General features: G+C 42.9%; 1 protein-coding gene across 1 annotated transcript in view; it reads right to left on the bottom strand.

The window, feature by feature from the left end:
- Positions 1-4,280: 4,280 nt before the first annotated feature.
- The window catches only part of LOC115084238 (pituitary tumor-transforming gene 1 protein-interacting protein-like), a 175,692-nt gene continuing 152,264 nt past the window's right edge, over positions 4,281-27,708 (bottom strand). The window contains exon 7 of the mRNA XM_029588835.1: positions 4,281-9,342. Within this exon, the coding sequence (XP_029444695.1) occupies positions 9,293-9,342 (50 nt within the window). The 3' untranslated portion in view covers positions 4,281-9,292. The remainder of the gene's footprint in view (positions 9,343-27,708) is intronic.

Below are 27,708 nucleotides of genomic sequence, written 5' to 3'. Positions count from 1 at the left end.
CTAATACCTCCTTTCTGACCTCATTGCTGGGTATCTACAGAGACACATGCATCGCTAGTAAGTGACAATTTTAGACCCCCATACCTATGGATCCAAAATTACTTTTCACTCACTATAATTTTCCGTCAATACTTTTTCAATAATAAGCTACCTATAGGGATAAATTTACTCTTGTATGCAGTGTCTGCAATTTTGATATGATCCTCAGATATTACATAAGCATTCATATAAAGCCAAAATTAACAGGGTCTGTCGGTGGCAGCCACAATGCTGCAATAAAAAGATTTGTTAAGAAATTGCAAAATTGCCACAACTTGCTGTTTGCAGCCCCTGTGAAACGATTTTGATAATGCACCGTCAATACCAGTCTCTAAAACCAGGAATGTAGCAATGCTTTTTTTCAATATTAATTGAAAATGATCTATTCTGTAGTGCAGACTTGCTGAACTTTCATGAGGTAATAGATCTAGTAATGCTATAAAGTAGTTGTATAGAAGTATCATGACAAGGGCCACAAAAAAAAACTAGCAAACTCTCCCCATCCCAAAATAAGAAAAACAAGGAAAAAGTAAAAAAAAAAGAAAACTAGAGATTCCAAACAGGTATAATATAATTTATGCAAAGATGTGCCACATGATCTTTCAAGGGCCATATATTCCTGGCACCTGAAGAAGGAAACCTGTATGCTCTTGAATGCTTGCATAGATCATCTTTAGATAATTCTTCCGTTTGTCAAATAATAGGTATTTGCAACCTGCAGTCTAGTTTTTCCCAGGATCAAAATGGATACTAGAGCCATAAAAAGAGGCAGAGAAAAGGAAAAAACGTTTTCACAAAATGGGTTTCACACAAAACATTGTGCACAGTGCCTGGAAACATGCAAAAATGCTAAAATGTAGGCATTGTGCACAAATGTTTGGCATTAAAAAACTTCACAAAGGTGGGTTTCACAATAGTAAACTTTCCTTTGAAGTCCCCTACACACGAAATTTATTTAAATTCCCCAGTAAAAAAAACTGCTGTAATGAAAAACATGCAAAGTAGTTCAATACTACAGAAATATATGAAAATGGGACTTCAATAAAGGCTTTGCAGTCCCTTTTTCACATAAAAATTAACTACACCTCAGAAAATGTATCTTTTCTTGCCAGCCCCAGGGCAGCAAGGATTTGCACAAAGTGGCACAGTGAGTGGGAGCTGCCCTGCTCCCAAATATCATCAAAATGGCCCGATGATCTAGTGGGGCCCAGGGGTTGTAACAATGCCGGCCTGGTGGTCCAGCAGGCACCCCAACCCTGAACCCCCCAGTCCCTTACAGGGCCTAGGTGTAGTACAATCAAGGGGGCTAAACCCCCACCCGGTCTTAAAATTTGCCCAAAGAGCACCCCTCCCCCCCCAATTACCTCATATGTAGCATGACTTCTGGGAAAACACAAAGAATAGATGCCTGAGAGTACCGCATAAGATTCATTACTGTTGCAGATTACCTACAAACAATGGTTCTATGAGGTCAATCCACCTCAACGAATTTGAGTCCAAAAGTGTTCCAGCCCCTGAGGCAGCAGCTGTGAAGGCTGCGAAACTCGGCCTGAGTCGGGCAGTACATTTTAATACGTCTCTACTCCAATAAAGATTCAGAAAAAGACACAGGCATCTATTCTGTGTGTTTTCCTAACGGTTTTTGGTTTTTAGATCACCTACCCTTTTGTTTCTTAGGTGCATGACTTCTGGGGGTAGTAGCGATTCCTTCTTGATCCTGCCGTGCTGGTACCATTTCCCACACTAGTGCCAGCTGACTCCTAGTACTCTTTTGCCCCCAGAACATGGTAAAGGAGTACAGGGGGGGGATCAGCCATTGCCATTTTGGAAAATGTTATGAATTGCCCCTTGCCCCAGAAGAAGTTTTAAGGGTGAGCCAGGAGGCCTTTGGGGAAACTTTAAGGACAAACAGGAGCGCTTGGATAGTTGGGGCTTAGTCTCCTTGACTCTGCTACAGTTAGGCCCCATAAGGGACTGGGAATGGCCCACTGGAGCACCAGGCCATTTTGGTGACATTAAAGGGTGGGGGCTCACACATATTGCACGGCTCCTTTAAGTTTGCACTGGTTTTCAGAGCCCAGGCCAAGTTCCCATTTTATCTGTAGCCAGGAGCGTGTGACATTCCTGGCTGTGGCAATGTATATAAAAATGTCATGTAATTTTGCTACAGATGCTAATGAGCTCTGAGCTCATTATCTATAACAAAATTGTGTGCTAATAAGCCTCTTGCCCCCAGTAAATACCATGGGTTAGTACATTGTCTTCATATTGATTCAGATTCATTGGTTAAAGAATTTCTCTGTGCTTTGTTTCATGGCTCAATTAACTCCACTTTGCATCTTTACAGCTATAATAAATGTTTAGTTCAACACTACTCTGACTCAAGAGGGCCAGGAGGCCTAGAGCAGGTACAATAAAGCTACCAGAAAAAGATTAGTGCAGAAAAGTTTAAGTGGAAAAATAATCAACATAAAAAATGTATTTTCTGCATCATACATTTTACAGCCCAGTTTATTTCTCACAGGATTTTCCATTCTAGGAAAACCATCATTTGTACAAAATTCAGCTTACTTTTCATATGCACCGAATCTTTCTCCTTATTTCATAAAGAATAACAGGTCCTTCTGCTTATTGGAATTTACAATCCCTTGCATATGATATAAGATCATACAATGCCATGGCGTATAACCAAGATGAAAGGGGAATAGAAAAATAATGATTTCTGGATAACAAAAGTCATCATGCAAATATGACTTACAAGTACATATGAAGAAAAACAGAAACACACAGAACCCTCACCTATCTGAAGACATCTTTTCGCACATTCTTCCAGGGTATCCATCATTTCCTCACTATTCATTTCTGCCTTGCTACTTTTTTTTTTTTTTTTATTTGGTTCTAAACAGAAAAGCTATTAAGAACCAAATTCACAATTCATTAAGGAAGGATTTCTTATCTAGTGATGTAGGGGGTTAGGGATGGAGAAAAACCACTTGTGAAATTTTGGTGTGCAGTAAATTGAACTGCATGGTACAATGCACTGTAACAGACTTATCTGAAATTCACATTATAATGAAAGAAAGGGGAAGCTGACAACAGCAAGGGCTAGATTATCAATGTAATCAGCAAATGCGTGACTCAAGAGGAAAAATTCAAAATGGATAGAATATTTAACTTGGAAGTGACAAACAGGCAGGGGCTACTAGTAGCAGAGAACCATGTAAAGAAGAGAGGATTAATGTTCCACTTCCACAACTGGATCCAGGCGTTAGCATTTAAAAAGGAAGACAGATTCGGTGCCACTGGCAAGCTCCACTTTGAAACACACTTTAGGATTTTTCATCTTAAACTCAGAAAAAGACATCAAGAGGCTTATATACTAAACATTTTCTGCCATTTTGTGTCTATGGGAAAATGATTAGCACAAAGATCCCTAAAAGTCAAGCAGGCATCCCCGGTCTCCTGGTTGCTCCAGAATTCTTGCAGGATCTCCATTCATCTTCCCCGATTTCTGAGAGAGAAAAAAAAAGGTCTCCAAACAGAGATAATGAAAAGACAACTGGTCGGAAGAGAAGAGCAGCACTGGCAGCAACTTCGCTGTTCTTGCAGCTGCTCGTCCTCTGCTTATAGGCATTTTCTGTTTCAGTAGGAGAAAGGACGCGTCCATGGAAGAGGAAGGGCTGTCGTGCAACAGTGACGCGGGATCTGTGGGACTCCAAGCTTCGTCTTATAGGCCCGCGAATAAAAGTTACATCTGAACTGCATGCTGCAATGTACTCGGGTGAATGGGGGAGAGGGGAAAATGGGCCAGCTTTCAAGGTGGGAAATGGTACATGGAAAAGCAAGAGAGAGAAAGAGAGAAGGGTGGCAGAGGTAGAAAAAGGAGGGATGGAGGGAGATAAAAGATGTATGAATGGGTTACAGAGAAGGCAGAGGTGATGTTGAAGGATAATGAAATCATCAGGAGGAAAGGGAAACTAATGACCAGGTGGAAATATTAGGCAAAGAAATGAGCTGAAATAAAAACAGAGGCTAGTGAAATGACAGGAGAGGGAGAGAGAGAGAGCGAACAAAGGCAAAATAGAAAGAGGACCCAGGAAAAGGAGTGCGAAGACAGTCTGGGAAATACCTACTGTACCCAAATCTAGCTTGTCTTGAGCTACCAATGAAAAGCTGTGAGCTAAAGCCAAACATTTAGTAAGATGAAAGCAGTATGGAGAAGGGAAAAAAAACAGACAAAGTAGAAAAAAATCTTTTATTTTCCATTTAGATTTCAGAATGCAACTTAATTACATATTGTATATACAAACAATTACATTTTTAATTGTGTCTTAATATTTGACAAGCGGCACTGTTCTAGTCTAATCAGGTCTATTGCCTAAATTTAATATTTAAAATGCTTCAAGTGCTTTTTGGGAGGCATTACACATTTTTTTTAAAGGGCCTTGGAGAGTATGTCAGTCATTTTGCTGTTATAGTCAAGGCCAAGCCTGGATTTACACACAGACCCCTCTCTAAGCTTGTGACTAGGACAGCAAAATTCTGGGGGGGGGGGGGGGGGGGGGGGCACAAAATCGCTGCCTCGCATGAAATTCCAGTCCTCCCCTGACCTCCAAAACTTGCCTCACTTTCCTCCCTGGACCTCAGAGTCCATTTGCTTCCTACCCTTCTCCCTCTCACCAGGATATCTGCTCCCCTCAAGCCTGCAGCGTGGCCACATGGTGTCGACCACAAGGGATTATGTCAGCACGTGGCCCTGTGTTCACAGGCTACAAAACCTGGCAGCGTGGGGCCGGGAGCTGACTCCTTTCCCGCATGCCAGCACAGCTTGAGCCCTGAGGTCTGCAGGGGATAAAAGCGAAGGATTAGAGGCTTGGGGTGAAGTGGGGGGTAGGAATGAAATCAGAAGTCTGCCAGGGAAAGTGGGGAGGCGACGGGAATCTGAGGTCTATTATGGTGCAACACTGCAAAAAAGCCGACATCCAGCACTGGTCAAAGCCCCTGTTTTCCTGTAGCAGCTCCAAGGTGCGTCCTGCATGAAGGATTAGAAACCTTTCTGGCACATTTGCCTACAGATTAGGTGTAAGGCAATTTTCAAACCGATTTACCTGGGTAAACTGGCCTGCCTGAAAATTGCCCTTACTCAGCATGCAAGGGCTTCCACAACATGTCTAGGCATGGGATTTTTGTAAGTGCACTCCCTCCTCCCGCAAATAGCAGTGCAAAGCTCACAGGAGCTTTTAGAGTCCCTGCTTCACACTGGGTAATTGCCAAGCTGCTGCATGTACTCTGTAGCTAGTTGGGCTATCTGAAAATTTACCCATAATGAACAAAAAGAGTCAATTTACTGACAATTCTAGCTTTAAATATTTCAGTAAATCAAATTAGTTTTCTAACCTATGCTGCATGAGTCAGTACTGTTACTCATTTTTCCTCCTCTCTCTATTTTAGTTTTCCCTCAATTTCTTTGTCATTCCATTTTCTTTCCTCCGCTTCATTTCTTCTCCCCCCACTCTCCCTCATCACAGCCCCTCCTTCTCCCTTCCAAAAGGTTCCTCATTTTGTCTTCACACCCCAATGTCTCCCTTTTTCTCCTCCTCCAGCTTCCCCTACCCTTCTAACCTCCTCTATTGCCCTGCCATTCTTTCAGCCCCTCTTCCTTCCCCAGTCACTCATCTCTCCCATTTCTTGTAATCCTCAATGGCGTAAGCTGCTGCAGCCTCTCCCCCTTTCACCCTTCTCCATCCAGGCACAAGCTCGCGATTCCTCATCTCTTTCCCTTCCAGCCAATCCCAACTTGTTCTCTCCCGTCAGACAGTCATTGGCCTCTTATCCTCTTTCTCCCATCTCAACAGCCCTTAGCCTCCTTTCTTCCAGCCCGAGCCTCAGACAGTCCTCATCATCCTCTTCTTCCTTCTTCCCCCACCCCCTTCGGCCACGGGTTGGACCTTCATCTCTCTCTCTCCTTGCCTTGGCTGCCGGATTCATCTGTTGGCACTTGGGGCATTTGCCACCACTACTCCAGAGCTCTGGCTGCCTCCTCCACCACACGACTGCTTACTGTCAGGCGCAGGGGGTGGTGTGGAACCCTCCGATCTCGTGAGTTAATTGGCGTTGACTTCATTTTGGATATTTTTGTTTTTTTACACTACCAGAACCCTAAAAAATGAAGTCTGAAGTAAATGTACTACTCTTTCCGCTTTCAAAACCAAAGTACATACCCCCCGAATGGGAACAACTGCTGCCTGCTGAGAACACTTCTCCAAAATTCACCTGGTCCAGTACATTTTTGGAGGGATCTGAAGGTGCGTTTTTGTAATCTTGTAATCTCATTTTCTCACTTTTCTTTTTTATTATAAGTATGCCATTAAATTTTAGGTTTAAATCAACAAAACATTCATTCCCCCCACATTCCCCTAAGAGAGAACTTCAAAATTAGGATTATACCCCTTCAAAAAAGTCTAAGATATATTAGGATTTTTAAAGAAAAATCAGTTTGGTCCTACCACTCAGGCTTCCTCAGATTTGACTCCCTCAGCAACATAATCCATGATTTGTGCATTTAAAAACCATCAGTTGGTTACAGATGATCTGGAGCAGGTGTCACTTTGGAACAAGTAAGAGAAGGGGGAAGGCCCTTCCCATATTCCCAGTAGGCTCATGCAATAACGCGCACGTAAAAAAATGTGCGTCCAAACTGGGCGCCCGTTTAACGCGCGTACATTCACCTCTCTTGGGCGCTAAAACGGATGCCCTAGGGATAAACTGGGTGTCCCTTCTGCATCCTTGGCAACAGGTGCCCAGGAAACGTGGCTGTGTGCGGGTTCCTAAATCAGAGGCTCAATTTACAAGCATCCGTTTTATCCCGTGGCAGCAAATTTACCGGCACAATATACACAGCCTGGGGTGTGAATATTGTGCGTATTTAATTAAATGCCTGGAATTTTTTTTCCCCCCCCCGTCAAGCCTTTTTATTTTTTCAGGATCCTGCTTTCTGTGGTGCCTCCTACTTGCATCGCGATGATACTAGGTAGGAGAAACCATAGAAAAGCAGTATTTTTTTTTTAAGTAGACCCCTTGAAGCGTGGCAAGACTTTACACCTGCTCCAGGGCCGGCATAAAATTTGACGGGTTAAAAAGTGCCCCTTGGGCGCAGGACCATAGCTAATAGCCTCCTAGCACTTACAGGTGACGAGCGCTATTAGCTACACCTTTGTTTGGATGCGCTGATCCCCTTTATTGCATCGATGTTATGGTCGCACGTCCAAAACGCGCATCCAACCGCTTGTTAAGCCCTGCGCTAGGCTGGGCACACTTTATTACATTGGCCCCCAGGTCTGGAAAAGTCACAGCAGGCAAGAGAGGTGCCGTAAACTTTGTAGCAGGAGTTTTTAGCTGGAGCGCCTCTCTCCTGGGTCCCTTCAATTTCACCCCTGCTGCCCGCTGCACAAGAAGTCTGGGCCCATTTTCCTGCAAGTGGTTTCCAGGATGGAATAAACACGTACGTGCATAAGCTCCCCCCCACTCACAGCTCTAGGACATCACTTTTACTCTACAACCCTTTCCAAAGAAAACAGAAAGAAACTAAGATGACAATTCACAAGTATAGGACTCCCACAGTGGTGCTGCAGGCCAGACGCCAGCAATTCCAAAATATAAACAGCAAAACAAATTAAAAAAAAAAAAAAAAAGGCAGAATCTAGGCAAATCTACAAGGAACTCCAATCTTGAACATAAATCCTTTTTGTTAACTCCCCTTTAACATTCTGCAATCAACAGAAATCTGAGCTGACAAGGTGGTTTTGCATGGGGCTCCTGTGGTAAATCATTCCAGGAATGGAAAGGGCTGCCCGACTCTTGCTACGTTCCCCGTGGCATCACTTTCTGGGCTATTCCCCCACCCAAGGAGAGAAATATGTCTAACTTAAAACACAAATACAGATCAATAATCAACAAGTAACTGCCTGGAGTAACCAAAGGAAATATGTAGCCATGTCAACCGACCGAATTCAGCTAAAACATAAAAAAAATAAAAATCAAGTTATGTCAAGTCAGAACAACTCGTTGCTTACTGATGACCTCAGTTTGTTTTTATGCTTTTCCACAATGATGTCATCAGATTATTACACTTTTTCTTAGGCAGACTGATACAGTTTTACTATTTTAAAAAGAGAATCTTATAGCTGTGCTCAGTTTAGGGTAAGTAGTTCAAATAAAATTAGAAAATGAACCAATACAGGACTGATCTTCATACAAGTTTAGTTAACAAATTTTAACTTCCATGTGGTTTCTGCTGCTGTGGTCAGAATCGGCATCTGTTTCCCAGCTTTGCTAAGGCACAAGTACTCTTTGAGCTTCTGCCCTTTTATTAGCCGAATGGCAATTCTCCTGCAAGGCTTCACGTAAGAGAAAACTGTGCCTCAGTATTAAGTTTGGCATTCTGCATATAGTAGTTCTCAACCCAGTCCTCGGGACAGTCTGGTATTCTGAAAATCCGCAATGAGCATGTATAAGACAGAATTGCATACAATGGAGGCAGTACATGCAAATCAATCTCATGCATATTTGTTGTGGATATCCTGAAAACCTAACTGGCTGGACATGTCCCGAGGACTGGGTTGTGAACCACTGCTTTATATGAATTAAACCTATCAATTTCATTTGCATCATGGACATTTTTAGCAATTCTTTTTTTCTTCCCTAATGTTGCTATGGAAAATAGTTATTGAATTGAAAAACAGAAGAACACATTACTCAACAGAACTATGAACAATAACAAGTACCAAGGTGTACTGGGATTATTACGCTAATAATGTACGTGACTGTGAATCAAGTTAAGCCCTAGCCTCACTGCTCTTTAAAATGAAGCCTACGTGAGAACAGAACAAAAAACATTTCCTATCCCAATATTATCTCTCAATTACAGAAAACGTGCCAAGGATTTTCAAAGTTTAAGAATGCTGCAATTTTATACATACAGTGTAAAAAAAAACAAACCCCAAAACCTCTTAAAACAAGAATAAAATGTCAGAAAAATGCACAAGTATTTCCTACTCTGAATTTTTCAGTTTTATATCCTGAAAACATTTTTAAAGGACTGCATTTTGAGCGCAGCAAGTGACAGGTGAGCTGCACGATAATTTATCAAGGTTTGTCCATTTGCAAAGCAGAGTGTACTCTGAGGACAAAAAGGTTGCTTTATCCACGACCCTTGGATTTCACCCAAGAAAAGCTTAGTAGCGCTGGAATTTTTTTATTCATTTTCAAACTTGCTGTAAGGATGCTCTAAATCCTGTAGCAGACCTGCAAGAAAGAGAAAGGCATATAATAAATGAGAAAAAGATAATAAATGAGTCAGGGTTTCTGGTAATTAACTATCCATTTAGAAAGGCATTCTGTAAATCCTTCAGAAAACACAATATTCATACATTATGTCAAGTAAACCCAAAAAGTATGAAGCAATACCAATTTAAATTTTACACAAATACAAAAGAACTATTTTATTAAATCAACATACAAAAATAAATCAAATAATTCAAAATCTGAAAGTAATGAAACACACATTGTTAGCCATTAAAACACAATACAATTAATCAAAAATTAGAAAAAACAGGAACACATTGAGGACCCATAATCACACACACACACGACAATAGAAAAATCACTAACCAAAGAGACAAAAAAAAACAAAAACGAAAATAAATCTAAATAAGAAAAAACATTTCACAAAAGGAGAAAAGAAAAGGAAAAAAGTAAAGGAAAGGAAAGGAAAAAGGGGGAACAAACTGACCGTCGGCCCCTATGACATAGTGAAGGCAAAGGTAGCGCCGGCGCCATTTTGAATATTGGCAATACGGCCGGAGTGCAGGAGGTCGCTCCCGGACCCTCGCTGGACTTTTGGCAAGTCTTGTGGGGGTCAGGAGGCCCCCCCAAGCTGGCCAAAAGTTCCTGGGGGTCCGGGAGCGATCTCCTGCACTCGTGACGTCGGGTGAGAGGAACCAAAATGGCGCCGGCGCTACCTTTGCCCTGTCATATGGTAAGGACAAAGGGCCACCGGCGCCATTTCTATTAACGCAGCCGTGGCCCGAGAGCGGGAGATCGCGCCGGGACCCCCCACTGGACCCCAGGTAATTTAAAACATTTTGGGGGGGTTCGGGAGGGTGGGTTTTAGGGTTGTTTTGGTGTGCTGGTTTTCCCGCCCTCCCCCCTCCCCCGATTTACGATTTTTCACGATAAATCGGGGGAATTTCTATTGTATCGTGACTAACGATTTTTGACGATTTAAAAAATATCTGACAATTTTTTTTAAATTGTCAAAAAACGATTCACATCCCTAGTGTGCGGTGTGGCCGCTATCGCAGTGGGCTAAAACGCACCACCGAGATGCAGCCAGTTTCACATTATCGCCCCCTGCCCCCTTTTTTTTCGTGACTCATCATTCCACTACAATTTTAGCTCTAATTATAGCAGAATGATGAATCCCAGGGTTGGGTTGGGTTGGGTAAGGCGCTAAAAAGTCCAATTTTATGTCCACCTCCAAGAGTTGCTTATTATGTGCCAAACATGGTGACACTTATGGGATGAGAGGGTGGGGACATTTAACAGCAACTGGCAGGGCCGGTGCTAATGTCTTTGCTGCCTTGTATGAATAATTACTGTGCTAACTGCTTCCCCCAATTCAGTTGTATTTTTTTAACAGAATTTTTGTTGTTTTCCCAATAACCAACAGAGTAGAAACTGTCAGTCTCACACTCTGTCCCAGGCTCCCTTTTCCCTGTTAAAAAAAGCCCTGCTCCCTCTGACAAGTCAAACTTTCAAAACTGATACATTTCTTGAACCTATTTTACCCCATTCACAGCTCCAACACACCATAACTGTGCAGATGCTCCTGCCCCTCCTACCGGGACATAAAAATGGAACCAGCTAGGCCCTGAAGCCGGAATCAATTTGTTGTACAGAAAGACATGCATTGTTGTGGTGCCACCCGAAAACCCTTCAAAAGATACTGGGTACTCATATGGTATTAGGTCTATTTATCACATGTTAGGCGTGGGTTTGGCCCTTGCACAACATTGAGTAAACTGAATGACAAAGATAAACTAGTCATACTAAAACAGTACTAACTGCCAGAACTCAAATAGGAGCAACACTAGCTACGAAAAGGCAACACTGCAAATATAATACCAGGTCTCAAAACATCTCCTATTAGGAAAGCAAACCAAACAAACTGCAATATATCCCTACATAGAAACTAGACATTAACAGAATACCCCACACTCAGTCACACATGCAGAACATAGACAGACCTTCACCAAATAGAGAATAAAAAGACTATAAAGTATAAATAGAAACTGAACTGGAAAAACTGTAACAAACCAGATTTTGTATGCAATGCAGCAATGGAAAAAACAAACACACCAGTCTTTATAAATCATCAAACAATAAAATCAAGAAATACAAGTCAATCATAATAAACCATACTAATAAAAAAATATTGCCAAAGAGCTTGCGAATAGAACAACTACAATAGTAAAGAACTCAAAACATTAAAAAATTTTTTCCAAACAGCAATAACATATTTCAAAATAGTAGACATTTCTAACACCCACTATTTAAACTAATAAGAAAGGAAAAATCCCTACTCTCCATACATGAAAGCTTTTGATTTCCAGTTACCCTGAGTTTGTCGTGGATTAATGTGGGTGGTACAAACATTTTTTCACACACACACACATAAGGCAGGCTCCCCACACACACGTGCACGAGGCAGGCTCCCATTCACACGTGCGTGCACACACACAGCAGGTAGGCTCCCATTCTCATGCACACACCAACCAGGCTCCCATTCACATACATACACACACACACACACACACACCAGGCAGGCTCCATTCACACACACACACACGCACAGCAGGCTGGCTCCCGGTCACACGTGTGCACACCAGGCAGGCTCCCATTCACACACACATACACTATTCATATAGGCTCGTTGGGGGGGGGGATGGCAGAAGTTGTTCCACAGCTTTAGGAAGCATCCTGTGGCTCCTCGTGTGCCAGCCCCGTGTTATTCAAAACTCACGGGATTAGTCCCTACTTCATGAACATCTCATGCATTAGGAGATGAGCATAGAGAAAGTGCTAGCCTGCAGGGCTGTCATATGAGGAACAGCCAAAGAACAGGCTTCCTCTTCTTCGCCCAGGTCAGGTCATATGGTACTTGTGCCGAGGAGCAGCATGTGGGCTGCTCCTTTCTTCCATTGCTGGTGGGATGGGGTCCAATGGCAGCCACACAGGCCTCTCTGCTAATTTTACTGCGCTCCTTCCTCACTTCCACTACCACTGCTCCCCTGGGTGTGCTGCCCTGTGCAATTGCATGGCTTGTAAATCCAGTAGTGCTGGGCCTGGCAACCGGTTAATTCAAATCCAAAGCACTTCTTGAGCAGTTATGATTTTCTTGATGGAGATAAACAAGTGCTAATATTTGTTTATCCAGATATGTGCACTTTATATTCTCCAAAATATAGGAGCTACCATCACTTTGAAGCTTTGTGTTTAAAACTTTGATCTTCAGGAATTCAGTTCATAGTGTGGCTGGAATGGTCACTCCACACGTAACGGCAATTTTGATATTCTTATTTACATGTGTCGGTTTTATTAGTGTAACTGATATAAACAGAATACTGAAAAAGTATTAACCCAAAGGATTGCATGCAGACTACAGTCTAAAGCTAAGCCTGAAGAAGAGATTGCATTAACTTCAGCCTGGCACAGACATCCCTCTACATTAGTGTAAGAACATATCTATAGGAAACAAATTGAGTTTTGTGTGTAATGACAAGGTCCTTCATAGCTATGCGTCCACTTAAAGTCCTACATAGACTTCTAGGAAGTCAATAAATAACTCAGAATAAAAGCTACTGTTTCTTTAATTTGTGAAGCAACAAGATCTGTACCTGTGCCAACACAGTCTAAGGGCCTCATGTACTAAGCCCTTTTTCATAAGAGACAAAATGAGAGAGATCCTTCAGCACTTAGAACCTTAAGTCCCTCTTGCATCATATTAAAGGTCCTGGCCCTTGATAGGTCCCAACTTGGCATCAGAGTATGAACCAATATATGTTTTCTTAGTTACTTTCTATTCAGAAGGCATTTGACACTGCAGTGTACGTGCTCTGAAGGGCAGGCTACACGATCATTTGGTTGGCTGTACTGAAATGCTGCATTAAAGAAGCTATGAGTACATGCAGACATTCATATTTACAACCCCCCCAACCTCAAGAGTCTTCCATTGCACGACAGTAATACCTATTAAGAGTACCTAATGGCCAAATCCAAGGCTCACACGTACAGATTCCAGAAGGCACTGCAGTCTGTGGCGTTTGGCTAAGGACTCTTACTATTATGGCTGTACTGTAAGGAGGAGTGTTAAAAATAAAAAGGAGAAACCCCAGGTAGTTACGAATGATGGCGCAAGATGCCACAGGCCTACAGAGGCCAGTTTCAATCGCGCTGGAATTCAAATGAGAAGGAAAACTGGCAGCCCCCACCCTCAAAAAAAAATGTTACTGGGCGCTCTCCAAGAACCAATAATTAAAGCTCTTTTATCATGGTACATATTTGTTTTGTTTTCTAATAGCAATACTTTTGTTTAATGCAAATACCCTGATAATTGCCTTGAACTTCCTTAATGTGTTCTTACCTCAGCGGAGTACAAAGGAGGCAGAACAAGAGAAAGAGAACTAACATATAAATAGTTACTGGTGACAGACACTCCAGCAGAAACATGCCAAACAAATGATTTTATTTGTATGTAAACAATTTGAAAACCTCTAATTCATTTTCAGGAACAAACTTTTTTTTTTTTATAGTTTTACTTTTCACCTACAACAGAATCTCTAATCTTGTATGAAATTAACTGCACAGAGAACTTAAAGCAGCTACAGAAGTCCCTTTCCCTACTAAATAAAGGAGTCCTGTGAAAGTCTCCAGTTTTGAAAAATATATATTTTATTCTACCATAGCTTTTGGCAGTGGTCCTGTATACCATATATTGGATGAGTGTAACCCCCAGCCCATAAAATACTGTTTAAAAATGGAGACTTCCACAGCATTCTGAGGACCCATTTTTTTTCTGGTCCTTCACAGGGAAAGGGGTCCCCATAGCAAAATGACCACACTTTAGGACATGACTGAAGAAAACTGCAGACAGCATCATGTGACTGCCCTAAAACCCTTCCCATGCAGGACTCCATCATCAGGCAGTAACCAATGAGGCAGCAGCTTCAATAATGGCTGATGACATCACAGTGTGCTTAAACTCACTGAACCTTCACCTGAGACTCTGGAGAAAACAGTAAAAAAAAGCTTCTAAATTTATTTTTACTTCCTGCCGAAAAAAAGTATCAATAGTTGTAAAACAGCTGATCGATCTTACTGTGCTAAAAAGGGGAGCAGACGTTCCACCTATTGCTATTCTGAATGTTTCCTACAGACCCCTTTTTCTTCCTCTATACTTCTCTCCCCCTATCTTTACAGGAAATAATGTGCTGACAGCACCCATTTAACAGTCTGGTTTAGCATTTTAGTTCACAATTACACTGTAGTTATGGTGCCCGATTTTACATTTCAACTGATAAAACATTGATGCCAAAAAAAAAAATGGGTTTACTAGACAAACACCAGAAGAACACCACTTCCTCCTAGTTCTCCCTTGCTAGTCTGTTTCTGTGCCTTTTTGTGCACTGACTCCTGAGTTGCACAAAATGTATGTATTTGGTTCATCCAAAAATGGTACAAGCGATAATACTAGTGCCACAAACACTTACAAACCCTAACTGGTGAGAAAATAACACCTACATTTACAATTTATAAACATCTAAGAAAAGCAGCCCTAATCACAGTTCACAGACGTGATCCTATGGAAATGCCACTTTACCTCCTGTCTCTGTACATTATCTTATTTGATACATTTTTCTCTCGTGTCTGGAGAAACTGGTTTACCGTCTTTCCGCAAGCAGGAGAAAAGTAATCGCACAGAAGAGGAACCATTTCTCCAGCTATGGACTGAGACTTTCCAACAATTCTTTGGGCCAAGAAGCAGTGGCGTAGCCAGAAATTAATTTTTTAGGGGGGGGGGGGGGGGGGGGGCCAAGGTTAACATGGGTGGGCAGCTGATATACAAGTCTAGGCCCTACTATTTGTACTCTTATCAATAAATAATGCCTTAGAATGCATCTGACAATGGTTTTCTAAGTAGTTTCATCATAAGTGAAGCTTTAAAATATTTAATTCTATTATTTCAAGCACTTACCAACATTAAAAATAACTTATTAATCTATATTAATTTATTTTATATTCTATAGGTATTGCAGTTTACAAATACACATCATGTAAAAAGTAACAAATTTAACAGAAACACCAGATCCAATTACATAATAAAACAAATATAAATATATTATTTTATGAATCCTCTTTCCAAAAATGCAGATATCATAACTACAATAAAACAGCAATAATCATAATAATCATCATAAAAACTTAAGATTTGCAACACGTGCAGAACAGAACTAGGACATGCAAAAAAAAAAAAATATTCAAATGCTGGTGCTACCTCAGTGACAGCAAAACAAACTCCCTCCAATGCCAAACACTTTGTGAAGTAAGATAAATCCCTACAACCCCCCCCCCAAAAAAAACCCAACAACAAACAAAACCCAAACAAACACCTAGAACCTTTGCATGCCATATCATAACAGCAGTAACTGAGGACTCAAAAAGCAGCAACCTTATCTACAAAAAGACAGCAAAGACAAACATTACACCAAACTTTAGAACACTAATACACTACGCAGTGGGCAAACAGAACAAGCTGAAATGCTATAAATCCCTACAGAGAAAATACACGCTAGCCAAAATACTGCACTTCTGTCAGACATGTGCAACATAGACAGACCCTTACCTAATACAGAATAAGGGACTACAAATTAGAAACAAACATGTAGTCAAAACAAATGGAAAGCCTGAGAAACCAGCCTCAGCCTTTGTGAACGCTGGAATACTAAAGAAACAGCAAAATACAAATATATAAGAAATGCACATTCCCAAAGATGGCATATTCTAATCGATGCAGGGCAAAGTAATTTTTTTTACCTTTGTTGTCTGATCTTATTTTTCTAATTGTTTGGTCCCAGTCTTTGTTCCCCTGGTCTGTCTTTTCTTAATTCCTTTTTCAGGATCTCTTTTATTCTGTTTCTTCTTTCTTGTCTTCTTTCCTTCCTCCTTCAGACATAGATTCTCTCTCACATTCACTCTCTCACACAGGCTCCCACTCTCGCATGCTCTCTCTCATACACACACAGGCTCCCCACTCTCATATGCTCTCTCACACATACAGGCTCTCACACTCACATATTCTCTTTCACATGCAGGCTTCCCATTCCTCCTCACAGACACACACAAGCTCTCACTCTTACATTCTCTCTCACACACAGGTTCACATTCCCACACAAATACATAGGCTTTCGCATGCAGGCTCAAACACACACACTGGCTCTCACTATCACAAGCAGGCTCCCACTCTCATGCTCTCTCTCACATGTAGGCTCCCACTTTCATGCACACATGTTCCCACACACACAGTCTCAGTCCCACATGCTCTCTTTCTCACTCACACACATACAGCTTCTCCATTCCTACATGTTCTCTCACATACACACTCTCCCTGGCAGGCTCCCATTCACACCCCTCATCTCACGGCAGGCTCCCAGTCACACCAACACCTCCCCATACCCAGGAAGGCTTCCATTCACACCAACACTCTCCCACACCCAGGCAGGTTCCCATTCACACCAATACCCCCACAGACAGGCTCCCATTCACACTAATATCCCCTCCGCCGGCAGGCTCCCAATTCACTCACACATGCACACACACACTCTAGGTAGTCTCCCATTCACTCACAAACACAAAACCCAGGCAGTCTCCCCATCAGGAGCAGAAGAGGGAGCCTGTTCTGCTGCTCCTCGTGTGCTGGCCCCTGTGCTATTCAAAACTCTTGTGGCTAGCACTTTCTCTATGCTAATCTGATGTATCACAAGATCAGCATATAGCACGATAGCCGCAAGCATTTTGAATTCAGTAGGGCCGGCGCACGAGGAGGAGCAGGTGAACTGGCTCCCTCTGGTCGAGTTTCATTTCTTAGCCGCTGGTGGGATGGGGTCCACTTGTGGCCTCCCAGGCCTCATTCTGTTTCCAGCAGGCTGTCTTCTCTTTTCAGTCGCCAGTGGGACAGGGTCCACTGGTGGCCTCCTGGGCCACCTTCCCTCTTTGGCCACTGCTTTGCTGGATGGCCCAGCTGGTAGTGCCAGGCCTGTTTGCGGGGATCCTGTGACAAGGCTTCTCTTCTCAGGCTGCCGGGCTGGGGCAATGCTAAATGGGTGGGGCCTGAGCTCAAAGTGAGTGGGCCATGGTTCACCCATGGCTACGCCACTGCCAAGAGGACTCTGAATTTTCACAGATATCCTCAGCTGCTCTGTATTTGCCATTGCACGGGCTGTCATCATGCTATCACATTTTCCCCATTTTTTTTTCATTTTTGGCTGGGCAGTTTTCTCTTGTTCCTCTAGGCTTCCAGCTCAATCACAACAGACCTCTATGTGAGCTATGGTGTCAGGAGTCTTCATTCACCTCATCTACCCAGGGTTTTGCCCATTTTTAACCCTCTTCCATCTCCCATCTAGCCCAGCCATCATAGCAACAGTCCTCTGCCAAAGGACACGGACTATGGCTCCCACTGAACATGGTACATGCATACCTCAGGTCTGGCCACTAGATGTCGCCATTGCATGATGCCTGGAACTCCCTCCCCTCCTTTCCCACTCTCGCTAGCCTGAGGAACAGAAGCTGGAATTGAGCTTAAGTCTTCCCATGTGGCAATGGGTAGCAATACCACTGCTTCCCATTTCTTTTATGGCAAACCAAGTGCCCACACACAGTCTCACCTCTCTGCTGTGTGATTAATCTCAGAGTAAGGTTAAGGGCAGGATCACATTTTTAAAATTCTATTAATGATTACACCAAACAAAAAGGAGACCAAATGGAATGCAGCTTTTGCTTTTCTGCTTCCTCCACAGATAGTTCATAAATTTCCTCCCCTTAGGGCAAACAGTGTCTCAGCTGGCCATGACCCAGGGTCTGCTTAGTTCAGGGCTGGTGTGCTGTATGCACAGCCACAAAATGGCTCCGAGGAATCCATGGCTCAGACTACAAATGGCCTGGTACATGACCCTGAGAATCTAGATTTTGCCTTCAAGGATTCAAAAGGGGAGCAGAGGTGCCAGGTGGGTGTGCCCAGCATTTCAATGGCTCAGAAGCCAAAACTTCTGGGAGGAACTGGTAAGACCTACAAGCTCTGAAATGTGCTTCCATCTCGAGTCTAGCTGAACCTTTACCAGATATCCTTATTGAAGTATTGTTAGTGTGTGTTTGTCTCTAAGAGTTAAGAATTTCTGTGTACCTGAACCTTGGAACAGATCGAGAAAATGGCTTAAGCTTTGCCCCAAAACTAAAAGTGATACTGCGGGAGCTTAAGTTGCATTTCTATAGCTCCTGAAGGTAATAAATCAGGTCCTGCCCGTCACAATGTGTGAGTTTGTGTGAGTGTGTGTAAACAAAATGCTAAGTGCTGCTTGTTGCTGCTGAGGCTTGCAACTTGACACCTCCCTCCCCATTCAATTATAAAACCATGCACAGGGAGCAGAGACCAACCCGTTTCACAGAAGCAGCCATGTCAAAGAAAAAACCCTTCTTGCTGGGATCACTGCTAAAAGTAATCATGAATATTAATTTAAAAATTGACTCATCTGACATATGCACCTTCAATGATGGTACACTATTTACAAGAAATTTTATTTATTTATTTCGGTTTCTATACTGGTATTCTAAAATAGTCATACCGGTTTACATTCTAAAACAATCAAATACATCAAATTAAAACAAATATTCATAAAATATTCAAAGACAGCATAAAATAAATTAAAAGTAACATCTGTAATCAAACTAACAACAATGGTAGCATAGCAGTCTTCCATGTCCTTCCAATTTATTTACTCTCCTTCAGCATTTTGTTCTCCAAATGCAAGATTAAATAGGCATGTTTTTAACTTCTTTTTAAAACTTGAAAAAGTTGGCTCCAATCTCAACTCACTTGGTAGCTCATTCCATATGCGAGGGCCGGCCAAAGATAGAGCTCAGTCATGCACTTTAAGTGTGCCAATTCATTCATTCACTTCATCTACCATCAACTGGCCAACAATTGGCCAGAACCATGACAACAAAAAGAAATAAGATCCATCGCACAGGAGAAAATTCATCATCATCATCAGTCTTCCAGTGTATCAAGTCACATGGATGCTGTAACAATCTACAGCAGCTACTGTCGCCATTGTCAAGACTGGTTACACATTTGGTGCTTTTGCACTGCATCAGCTCAAAAAGGATATCCATTATCAGCCTGACTGCCCATTGCACACATGCCCAAACATGCAGAACAGATGCCCTTATAGTGTTTATGTGGTGACGTGCTGGAAGTTATGATGAAGTGCTCACCAAAATTCATAAGCAGAGGGCTAAGGCAGAAAATCATTGGAGAGAGTGATCTTTAATTAAATATTTGGGTTAACTCGGCACCCTTTACATGTAACCATCTCCTGCACTGACAATCAACAAAAGAAAATTTCCATAAACAAGCGTGAGCGGGTTTATGTTATCCTTTAAAGAGCTGTATGGCCTTGGAAAGTGGATGGCAGGGCATATTATATTTTGCATTAATTCATCAGGATTAAATGGCCGAGGCAGTTGGACAAAGACCATGAATTAGCAAACATAACATTTAAGCATTAATTTGGGACCAAGACTAAATATGCAGGTCCTTGAAAAAATGCATCTATATCTTGCCTAACAGTCATTACTCTTCTCCTTAAATACTTAGGCCCAATGCAAAAAAATGTTTTAATGTAAACATTTACCTTTTTTGTCAGTAGAATTATGGACAAAACAAGAGATATGACTGTGCATCTTTTTTTCCAGCAGGCCCGAGACTTTGAAAGATGTGTTATGAGCTCCCTTCTGCATATGCTTACCAGAGAATTAATTGTAATAGATGGCAAACATGTTTTTGAAGTTTAAGAGCTATTTATACCCAGAAGGTAAAGAATATTCTGGTAATCTCCAACAACTACTTCCAGAGAAGCCAATTAAAGCATTTTCTAAGAGATCCTGTCATTCTGTATGATATCAAACTTCAATTATTTGGGGAATTACTCAAATCATGGAACTGACAAAGGACCAGGATTTCTCTGTTGAGATCTTTGGCAAACTTGCTTAAGAAATTGTTCAATTGTGTTGCAGATACTATCAAGTTGGAGGGCATCCTGTCTGTGTCTAGAGTAGAATCATTTTTGGAACATTCTCTCTCAAAAAACTGTTTCTTGGAGAGAGCACACAGGAGAATGTACAAGAAGCTTGTACTCTAAGAGCTCTGAAGAATGACACACTGAGTTCTTGGCACATAAAGAGATTCATCAGCGATGCCACTTAAAGCTTCACTTTGAAAAAGAATAAAACTGGATTCTGAGAAAGCAAATTCTTGGAAGATAGCTTTTGATTTACATAGAGATTCTTGACTTGACTCTCAGATGCTAGTCTGTCTGACAAATCACTAAAGATTACTGCTTGAATGTATCGATTATGAAGTACACTTATCAGTGTGAGAAAAATTCCCTGCTTTAAAGCAGAAACAGAGATTAAGATGTCTTTCTTCTTTCTGTGCGCTGTTGTATTCATCTTTTAAAGAAGGTACTGGGAGTTCATATTTTACATGTGTAAAAAAGCACATTAAACCACAGACCAAGGTCTAAAAATACAAAATTTCACATAACACAAAAACACCATTAACATTAAGCAAACACTTTTTTCTGTTGATAAACAGGCTGAATTAGCATGCTTAGTGGCAAGTCCCAAGCTGAGGGTTGCAGTGTAGCATCTTATTTTTTTGCAACCCAGACTCCTGCATGGACAGTAGACTAAGTGGTTACTGCTTGGTTCAGTATCACACGTCCTACCGAGCTGACTGAGATCACTGAATCATTGAAGCAGTAGTGAGATGTGAAGATATGGACAGAGTACCAGGTAGCAGCCCTGCATATATCCTCTATGACCATATTTTTGAGATGTGGGATCCACATCCACGCACTTGACAAGCCCTTACTGGGCTTGTGAAGAGAAGAGAGTTGTGGCATAACAATACTGAATGCAGGCGGTGATCCAATTTGATAGGACAGGGGTGGGAATTTTTTTTGTGCTAGGGCCACATTACACGTTATTGAGTGCAATGAGGGCTAGAGAGTGTGGTGGGACAGGGCACGGCAGGGCGGGGAGGGTCCTCTACATAGCAATCAAATCTCCACCACTTGCTATAGGCATTTCAGTATCCAGCAGGCGTAAGCGCCATCATTTTCAGTACCCAAAAAGCCTTTTCAATCATGGATCCCTAGCTTCTACCAAAATCAGAAAAACCTTCAACCCAACAGGTACAGACTACCTCACGTCAATCATAAATACAGGCCATAAAGTATAAACAGTAAGGTGCAGACAAAAAAGACTGAACACCACTAAAAGCCAGACTCATATGCAGTGCAATAAATCAAACACAGAAATATCGCCATTCCTCATAAAACAAAGTCAAGAAATACAAATCAATCATAATAGTGAGGAAACCATATTAATAAAAATAATATTTCAAAACAGATGACAAACAGAATGCCACCTAATAATTAATAAAGGTTAAAAAAAACCCCCTTTAAACATTTCCCAAAATGAAATATTTCAAAACAGATAAAAGGATTTAAAAAAAAAAAAAAAAATTCCCCCCCTCTCCATACCTGGAAAAATTTCGTTTCCAGTCACCTTGAGATTGTAGACTCTCTTTTTCAGAGGCACAGACACAAGAAAGCTCTCAATCTCTCTCTCTTTCACAGGCACATGCAAGCTCCCAATCTCTCTCGCTCTCTCACAAGTGCACACACACAAGTTCTCACATAAACAGGCTCCCAATTTCTCTCTCTTTCACAGGCATGCATAAAAGCAAGCTTCCAAACATACAATTATACCTCTGCTCGTCTCTTCTGACAGGTGCTGCTGAATCTTTTCTCTTCTTTTTTTTGGTCTTGCAGGACTGTTCTCCAGTGGGCGCCACTGCCTTGTCTTTTTTCTTCTTTTTCAGCTCTGCTGGCTTGAGCGCTGCTGCCTTGCCTCTCTCCTTGCCAGCAGAAACCCTGCCAGTGCTGCTGAATGGGGTCTCTCCTCACTGGTGGGGAATGGGAACCCCACCAGTGCTGAATGGGGTCTCCTCGCTGGCACCGGGGGGGCGGGGGGAACCCCTCCAGCAGACTGACGAATGGGGCTTCTCCTTGTCACGTGCAGATGTTCCGATGTCCCAGCTCAAGCATCAAGGACCATGACTTTGATGACATCAAGAAGGCAAGTTGGAGCATTGGTGGGCCGTACATAATGGAGTGTGTCCAAGTGATGGGTAGGCCAGATTAAAAACCTTTAAGGGCCGGATTTGGCCTGTGGGCTGTAGTTTGCCCACCACTGTGATAGGGTGTGTTTTGAAACTGCTGTCCTAGTCTATTGGGATTGTATGAGATGAACAGTTGCAAAGCTTTTCTATGACTCAGTCCTCCTTGCATAGTAAGCTAATCCTCTCTTACAATCCAGAGTGTAGTAATTTTTATTTTTGTTTGTGGGGCTTGGGGAAAAGGTTGGGAGCGAGATGGTCTGGTTTAAGTGAAAAGCAGTCACTACCTTTGGAAGAATTTAGGATACCTTCAAAGAACTACTTTGTCATGGAAGAATTGCAGATAAGATGAAAAATGAACCAAGGCCTACATTTCACTTACTTGTGTCACAGATGTAACTGCCACTAGAAGAGCACTTTCCATGTCAGGAACCTTAGCATGGCCAACTTGATGGGTTTGAATGGTAGTTTCATCAATGTGGCAAATATGATTTTGATGTCCCAGGGCACTGGTGGTTTCTTCATGGGCAAGAGAAGATGCAGTAGGCCCTTCATGAAGTGCAATATTAGAGGATGCTGTTGATGCTCACCCCCGCCAGGAGGGCGGAGTTAGCAATCGAAGACCAGCTCCCCAAAGGGGAGGAGTTAGCAGTCTGTTATAGATCTGCTCCCCCAGAGGGGAGGAGTTAGTAATCTGTAAGGACTCTGGATGCTGGATACTCCCGGTGAAGAAGGAGTTAACAATCTGTTAGCGATCCCCCGCCAGAGGGCAAAGTAGCACACTGTTACGGCTCTTGCTAAGGAGTGGCAATCTGTTAGTGCTCTGCTCTTCCAGAGGGAAGGAGTAGCAATTGTTATGCTTGTTCCTGTAGAATGATGAACCAGCAACCTGTATGATGCCCACAGGGAGATAGCTATGTGATATGGATCAGCTTCCGCAGAGAGAGGAGTAATGGTCTGATGTGGGTTGGCTCCCACAGAGTGGCAGATGATAATACCACTCTTGTTAGTGTAGGAATACCACTTAGTAGAATAGTGAATCCCTGGGCCAATGGCAGATGACAGCACCCTCAAGTGGAGATCCTGAGAGGGACCACCGGCTAGGCTGGAGTATTGAGACAAACACAGATAGTTCTTTATTAGACTGGAAGTAGAACCACCAGAGGTGGCAGTAGTGAGTTGATGTGCCCAGCAGGGCTGAAGTCCCTCAGATACTGGAACAACGATCTCTGAGTTGCTGAGCTGTAAGGAGAGACTATAAGTAGTGAGTAGACAGGTTATGCTGGGCATAACCAGTGGTAGATGATACACTCACAATTGCAGATCTTTGTAGTGTCTTCTAAATGCAACAGAGAGTCCTCAGTATTCAGGAACAGGAACCGCAGGCGAGTACTGGTTTCTATAGGCAGTCTGAAATAGAACTCACAATAACTGTAAATGGAATGGCTTCTGGATAGAAGAAAGGTTAGAAGAGATTTAGGAACGTAGGCCCTCGTGGAGAGAGTACCGGATCCTGTCTGTTAATCTGTAATAACAATCCATAAGATATAGGTATGCGATATCTTCTGAGGAAGAAGAGAGTATGAGCAAGGAATTAGGAACATAGGCCCTCGTGGATCGAGTACCAATTCCTATGTGCAATCTGCAATGGTAACTCACGATCTCCGTACCTGCGATAACATCTTAAGAGTGAAGGGAGCCTTAGCGATTAGGAACAATGGCCCTCGTGGAGCGAATACCGGTTCCTGTCTGTAATAGGACTCACTGTGTTCACGTCTGCAATCGCCTCCAGGCAATAGGAGTCTTCGGGAACATAGGCCCTCGAGGAGCGAGTACCGGATCCCGTCCAACAATCTGACATCAAGAATAGAGAGATCGGAGCCACCGAGGAGTGGGTACTCCTGGTAAGTTCAAAAAGGCCGAGCAGTGGAGAAAGGTTTCCCCTTGCTGACTCAGATCGTTGTTGCAAGTAGCGTGGACTGCCGAAGCAAGTCCAGAGGAGTTCCTTGTTGCAAGTAGCATAGACTGCCGAAGCAAGTTCAGAGGAGTTCCTTGCTAACTCATTTGAGGTTAGCAAACAAAGACCTTTTAAAATGAAAATGGATGACATCACTATGGGGGACGCCCCTGAGGTTCGCGCCCTTGCTGGTACAAAGTCTGGAGCGCGCGCATGCGCCCTTACATCATCAAGAACACGGCGGATCCATAGCGTCAAGCTAGCCCGGGGACACCGGGACCAAGAGGCAGGGAGAAGCTGCGGCTGCATCTGTCCATTAGAGCCGAAGGGAGTTGCCACAAAGGTAGAGAGGGTGGAGCGAGGGCGAGAACAGGCACGAACGCAACAGATGCGAAGAGATTGAAGATACATTCTCTTGTCAACAGTAGGACGCTATGGCACTTAGGTGTACCCACACTAATGCAGTCTCTAGGCTAGACTATAAGAGGTGATGGAAATAGGAAAGTAATTGACATGGTTAGCAGGTGAAGGTATCAATGTATTTTTCTGTGCACCATTGGGAGTAGCATTGCCATTTGAACATGTAGTTGTGTCTGGTTGAAGGTTTCCTTGTGGACAGCAGAGTCTCTTGAATAGGATCTTTTAGGTTCCAGTGAGCTAGTACCATGCATTCAATATCCAAGTGATGACATTCAGTGATAGCTGTAGCAGGTGAAAGAGAGGCCCCCTCCTCTAGTGTGGGAATGTCTGGATTGCACCCTAGGGCAAGTGGAGAATATATTGAGAATGTAGTCTGTTCAACTGAGTCAGAGTGAACATAGAGCTTTAGACTCTGAACACATTTGTACAGGTACTGAACCATGTAAAATTGATGTTGCTCAAATCTGGCTGAGCATGGATACCTGTAAGATCTTGCCAAAATCATCCAGAATTTTATGGTCTTTGCCTGGTGGCACGTTGGACTGGAGCCTGGACTTCCAAAGAATTGTGAGGCAGCTGGACCATGCCATACCCCGGTGCCTTTTCTAGTCTGAACTTCACGTCTATCTTTTTCACCAATGTTGTTCCAGAGAAGAAAGTCTCCCACACTTTCATGAGTACTGTATTATGTACCATGGGAGAAGGGAGAGTGGAAGGCTCTGCAGGAATATCCAGGAATCCCCATGACTTTTGAACATGGGTCCTTTCAAGACTTCCAACTTAAGGATGGAGCTTAACTTCTCTATAAAATGGGAGTAAGATCTTCTGGTGGCAAGGTTGTTCAGGCAGTTCATCTGGAGGATCTGAATGTATCACCTAACACTCTGGGGACTCCCTGGGAGAATGGTAGGAAGGCACATAAGAATGTGGTGAGCAAGTGGGGTGTGCTCCTGCGATAGAATAGAAAGCAGTAGAAAATCCTCTGGCATGGGTGATCTTGGGTCTTCCTCCTCTGAGGAAGATACCTTTTCTGATGTTGGGAGAATGGTATATGCTGGTGAAAAAGATAGTGGCGTCACCTGTGGGAAGAGAGTGGAAAATACATTTCTAATGATGTCTGTTATTTGATCCACTGCCTACTGGGATCTGCACCATGGGGATTAAGGAGGAGCATCATCTTGGCACCAAAACCTGTTCATGACCACTGGGGCGGGATTAGTGACCAGGATCACAGAGCAGAATGGGTCCAGCATTTGTAGGCAAAGTCCTTCTTGCCAAAGTGTGGATGTTAGAAGTGGTCTAGGGCCTGTGGCTGGAAGATGGAAAGTGAACAAATGTCAGGGGGCATCCAGGCAGTGGTATGGCTGTTTCTGGATATCAAAGGCAGCGGCATGTACTGGGAGCCATCGTGGCACAGTCGGTCGCTTCTCAGACATTAAGAGGCAGTGTCCCTTCAGGGATGGGGGAGAAAAGGGAGGGTGCTCACTCCTTCTTGGGGTTCCCACTGTCGGACCTGCAAACATCTGCGGCCTGTCAGAATGGGATGATTCTGAGTGGGATCTTGATCTATGATGCGTTGGTGTAGTGCAGGCCACGTGATCGCAAGGAAAGCGCCTTGTTCGATCCATGGGTATATGCATCTGGTGTTTTGGAGCAGAATATGTCATATGGACTGGCTTGACTTGTTTCAGAAATGCCCGGAGACTTGGATGCAGAATGGGTTGACCTTTTGCAGTTTTTTGTTTTTTTTCCTGAGGTTGAGTTGTTGTGGATTTTTACACCAGATGCGTCGGCACAGGTATTTTCTGACACTCCTTGGGACCACATGTCTACTTTGGCATCATCATGCAGAATTATCCCTTGTGTGCTGAGGGTGGTGAACCATAAGCAGAGTGCAGCATGCCATGCGCCAGTTGGGAGGATGCACCGCATGTGTTAACGCTGTATATGCCAGGAGTTTCTTCTTCTCCACCACAGCGCTATGCTGCTTCGGTTGCACTGATGGTGCTTTGGATGGCACTCTTGGTGCATCTGCCACCCCGGCGAAGGCCAGTGGCGTTTCTAGCCATGGGTATGTTTAGGCTTTTCGGGTGAGAAGTGGGAAGACTTCTTACCCTCTTGACTGGATCCTGGAGAGGGCTTACTGTGGGAGTTTCCAGAAGTTGAGAAGACCTCACTTCACAGCAGAAAGAGACTCTTCCTCAGCACTGATTCAAGCAATGTTTTTGGCCCATCGCTGGGCTTGGGGCACATCCCGCCACAGTTCTGGCAGTTGGCCTAGTAGTGCTCTGATCCTAGGTACAGATAACAGTAATTGTGTCCATTGGTAATTTATTTATTTATTTATTTATTTAAAGGCTTTTATATACCGGAGTTCATGCACTTGTGCATACCACTTCGGTTTACACAGAACAAGGAACAGAAAATTACATCAAACAGATTGAACAATTAAACAAATATACAATTACATCCAACAATTGGGTATAAATAACATGGCTAACTTAGTAGGAACTTAGAGTTTGAGGTAAAGGAGAGAAATAGTACCAAGTGGTAACAGAACAATGTTAATGGCTAAATAATAAATATAAATAGTAAATACAAATTCTTATAATAAATACAGGTGTTTACAGATTACAGTCTTCATGAAAAGTTTACGTCTACAGAATAGGGTTAAGTAAATAAGAACTGGCGGTTATTTCTATAGGAGTGAAGA

This window comes from Rhinatrema bivittatum, chromosome 2 (assembly GCF_901001135.1).
Source record: "Rhinatrema bivittatum chromosome 2, aRhiBiv1.1, whole genome shotgun sequence".
In the NCBI taxonomy this organism is placed as follows: Eukaryota; Metazoa; Chordata; class Amphibia; order Gymnophiona; family Rhinatrematidae; genus Rhinatrema; species Rhinatrema bivittatum.
The sequence above is the reverse complement of the archived record's forward strand: the minus strand, read 5'-3'. Positions and strand labels throughout refer to the sequence as shown.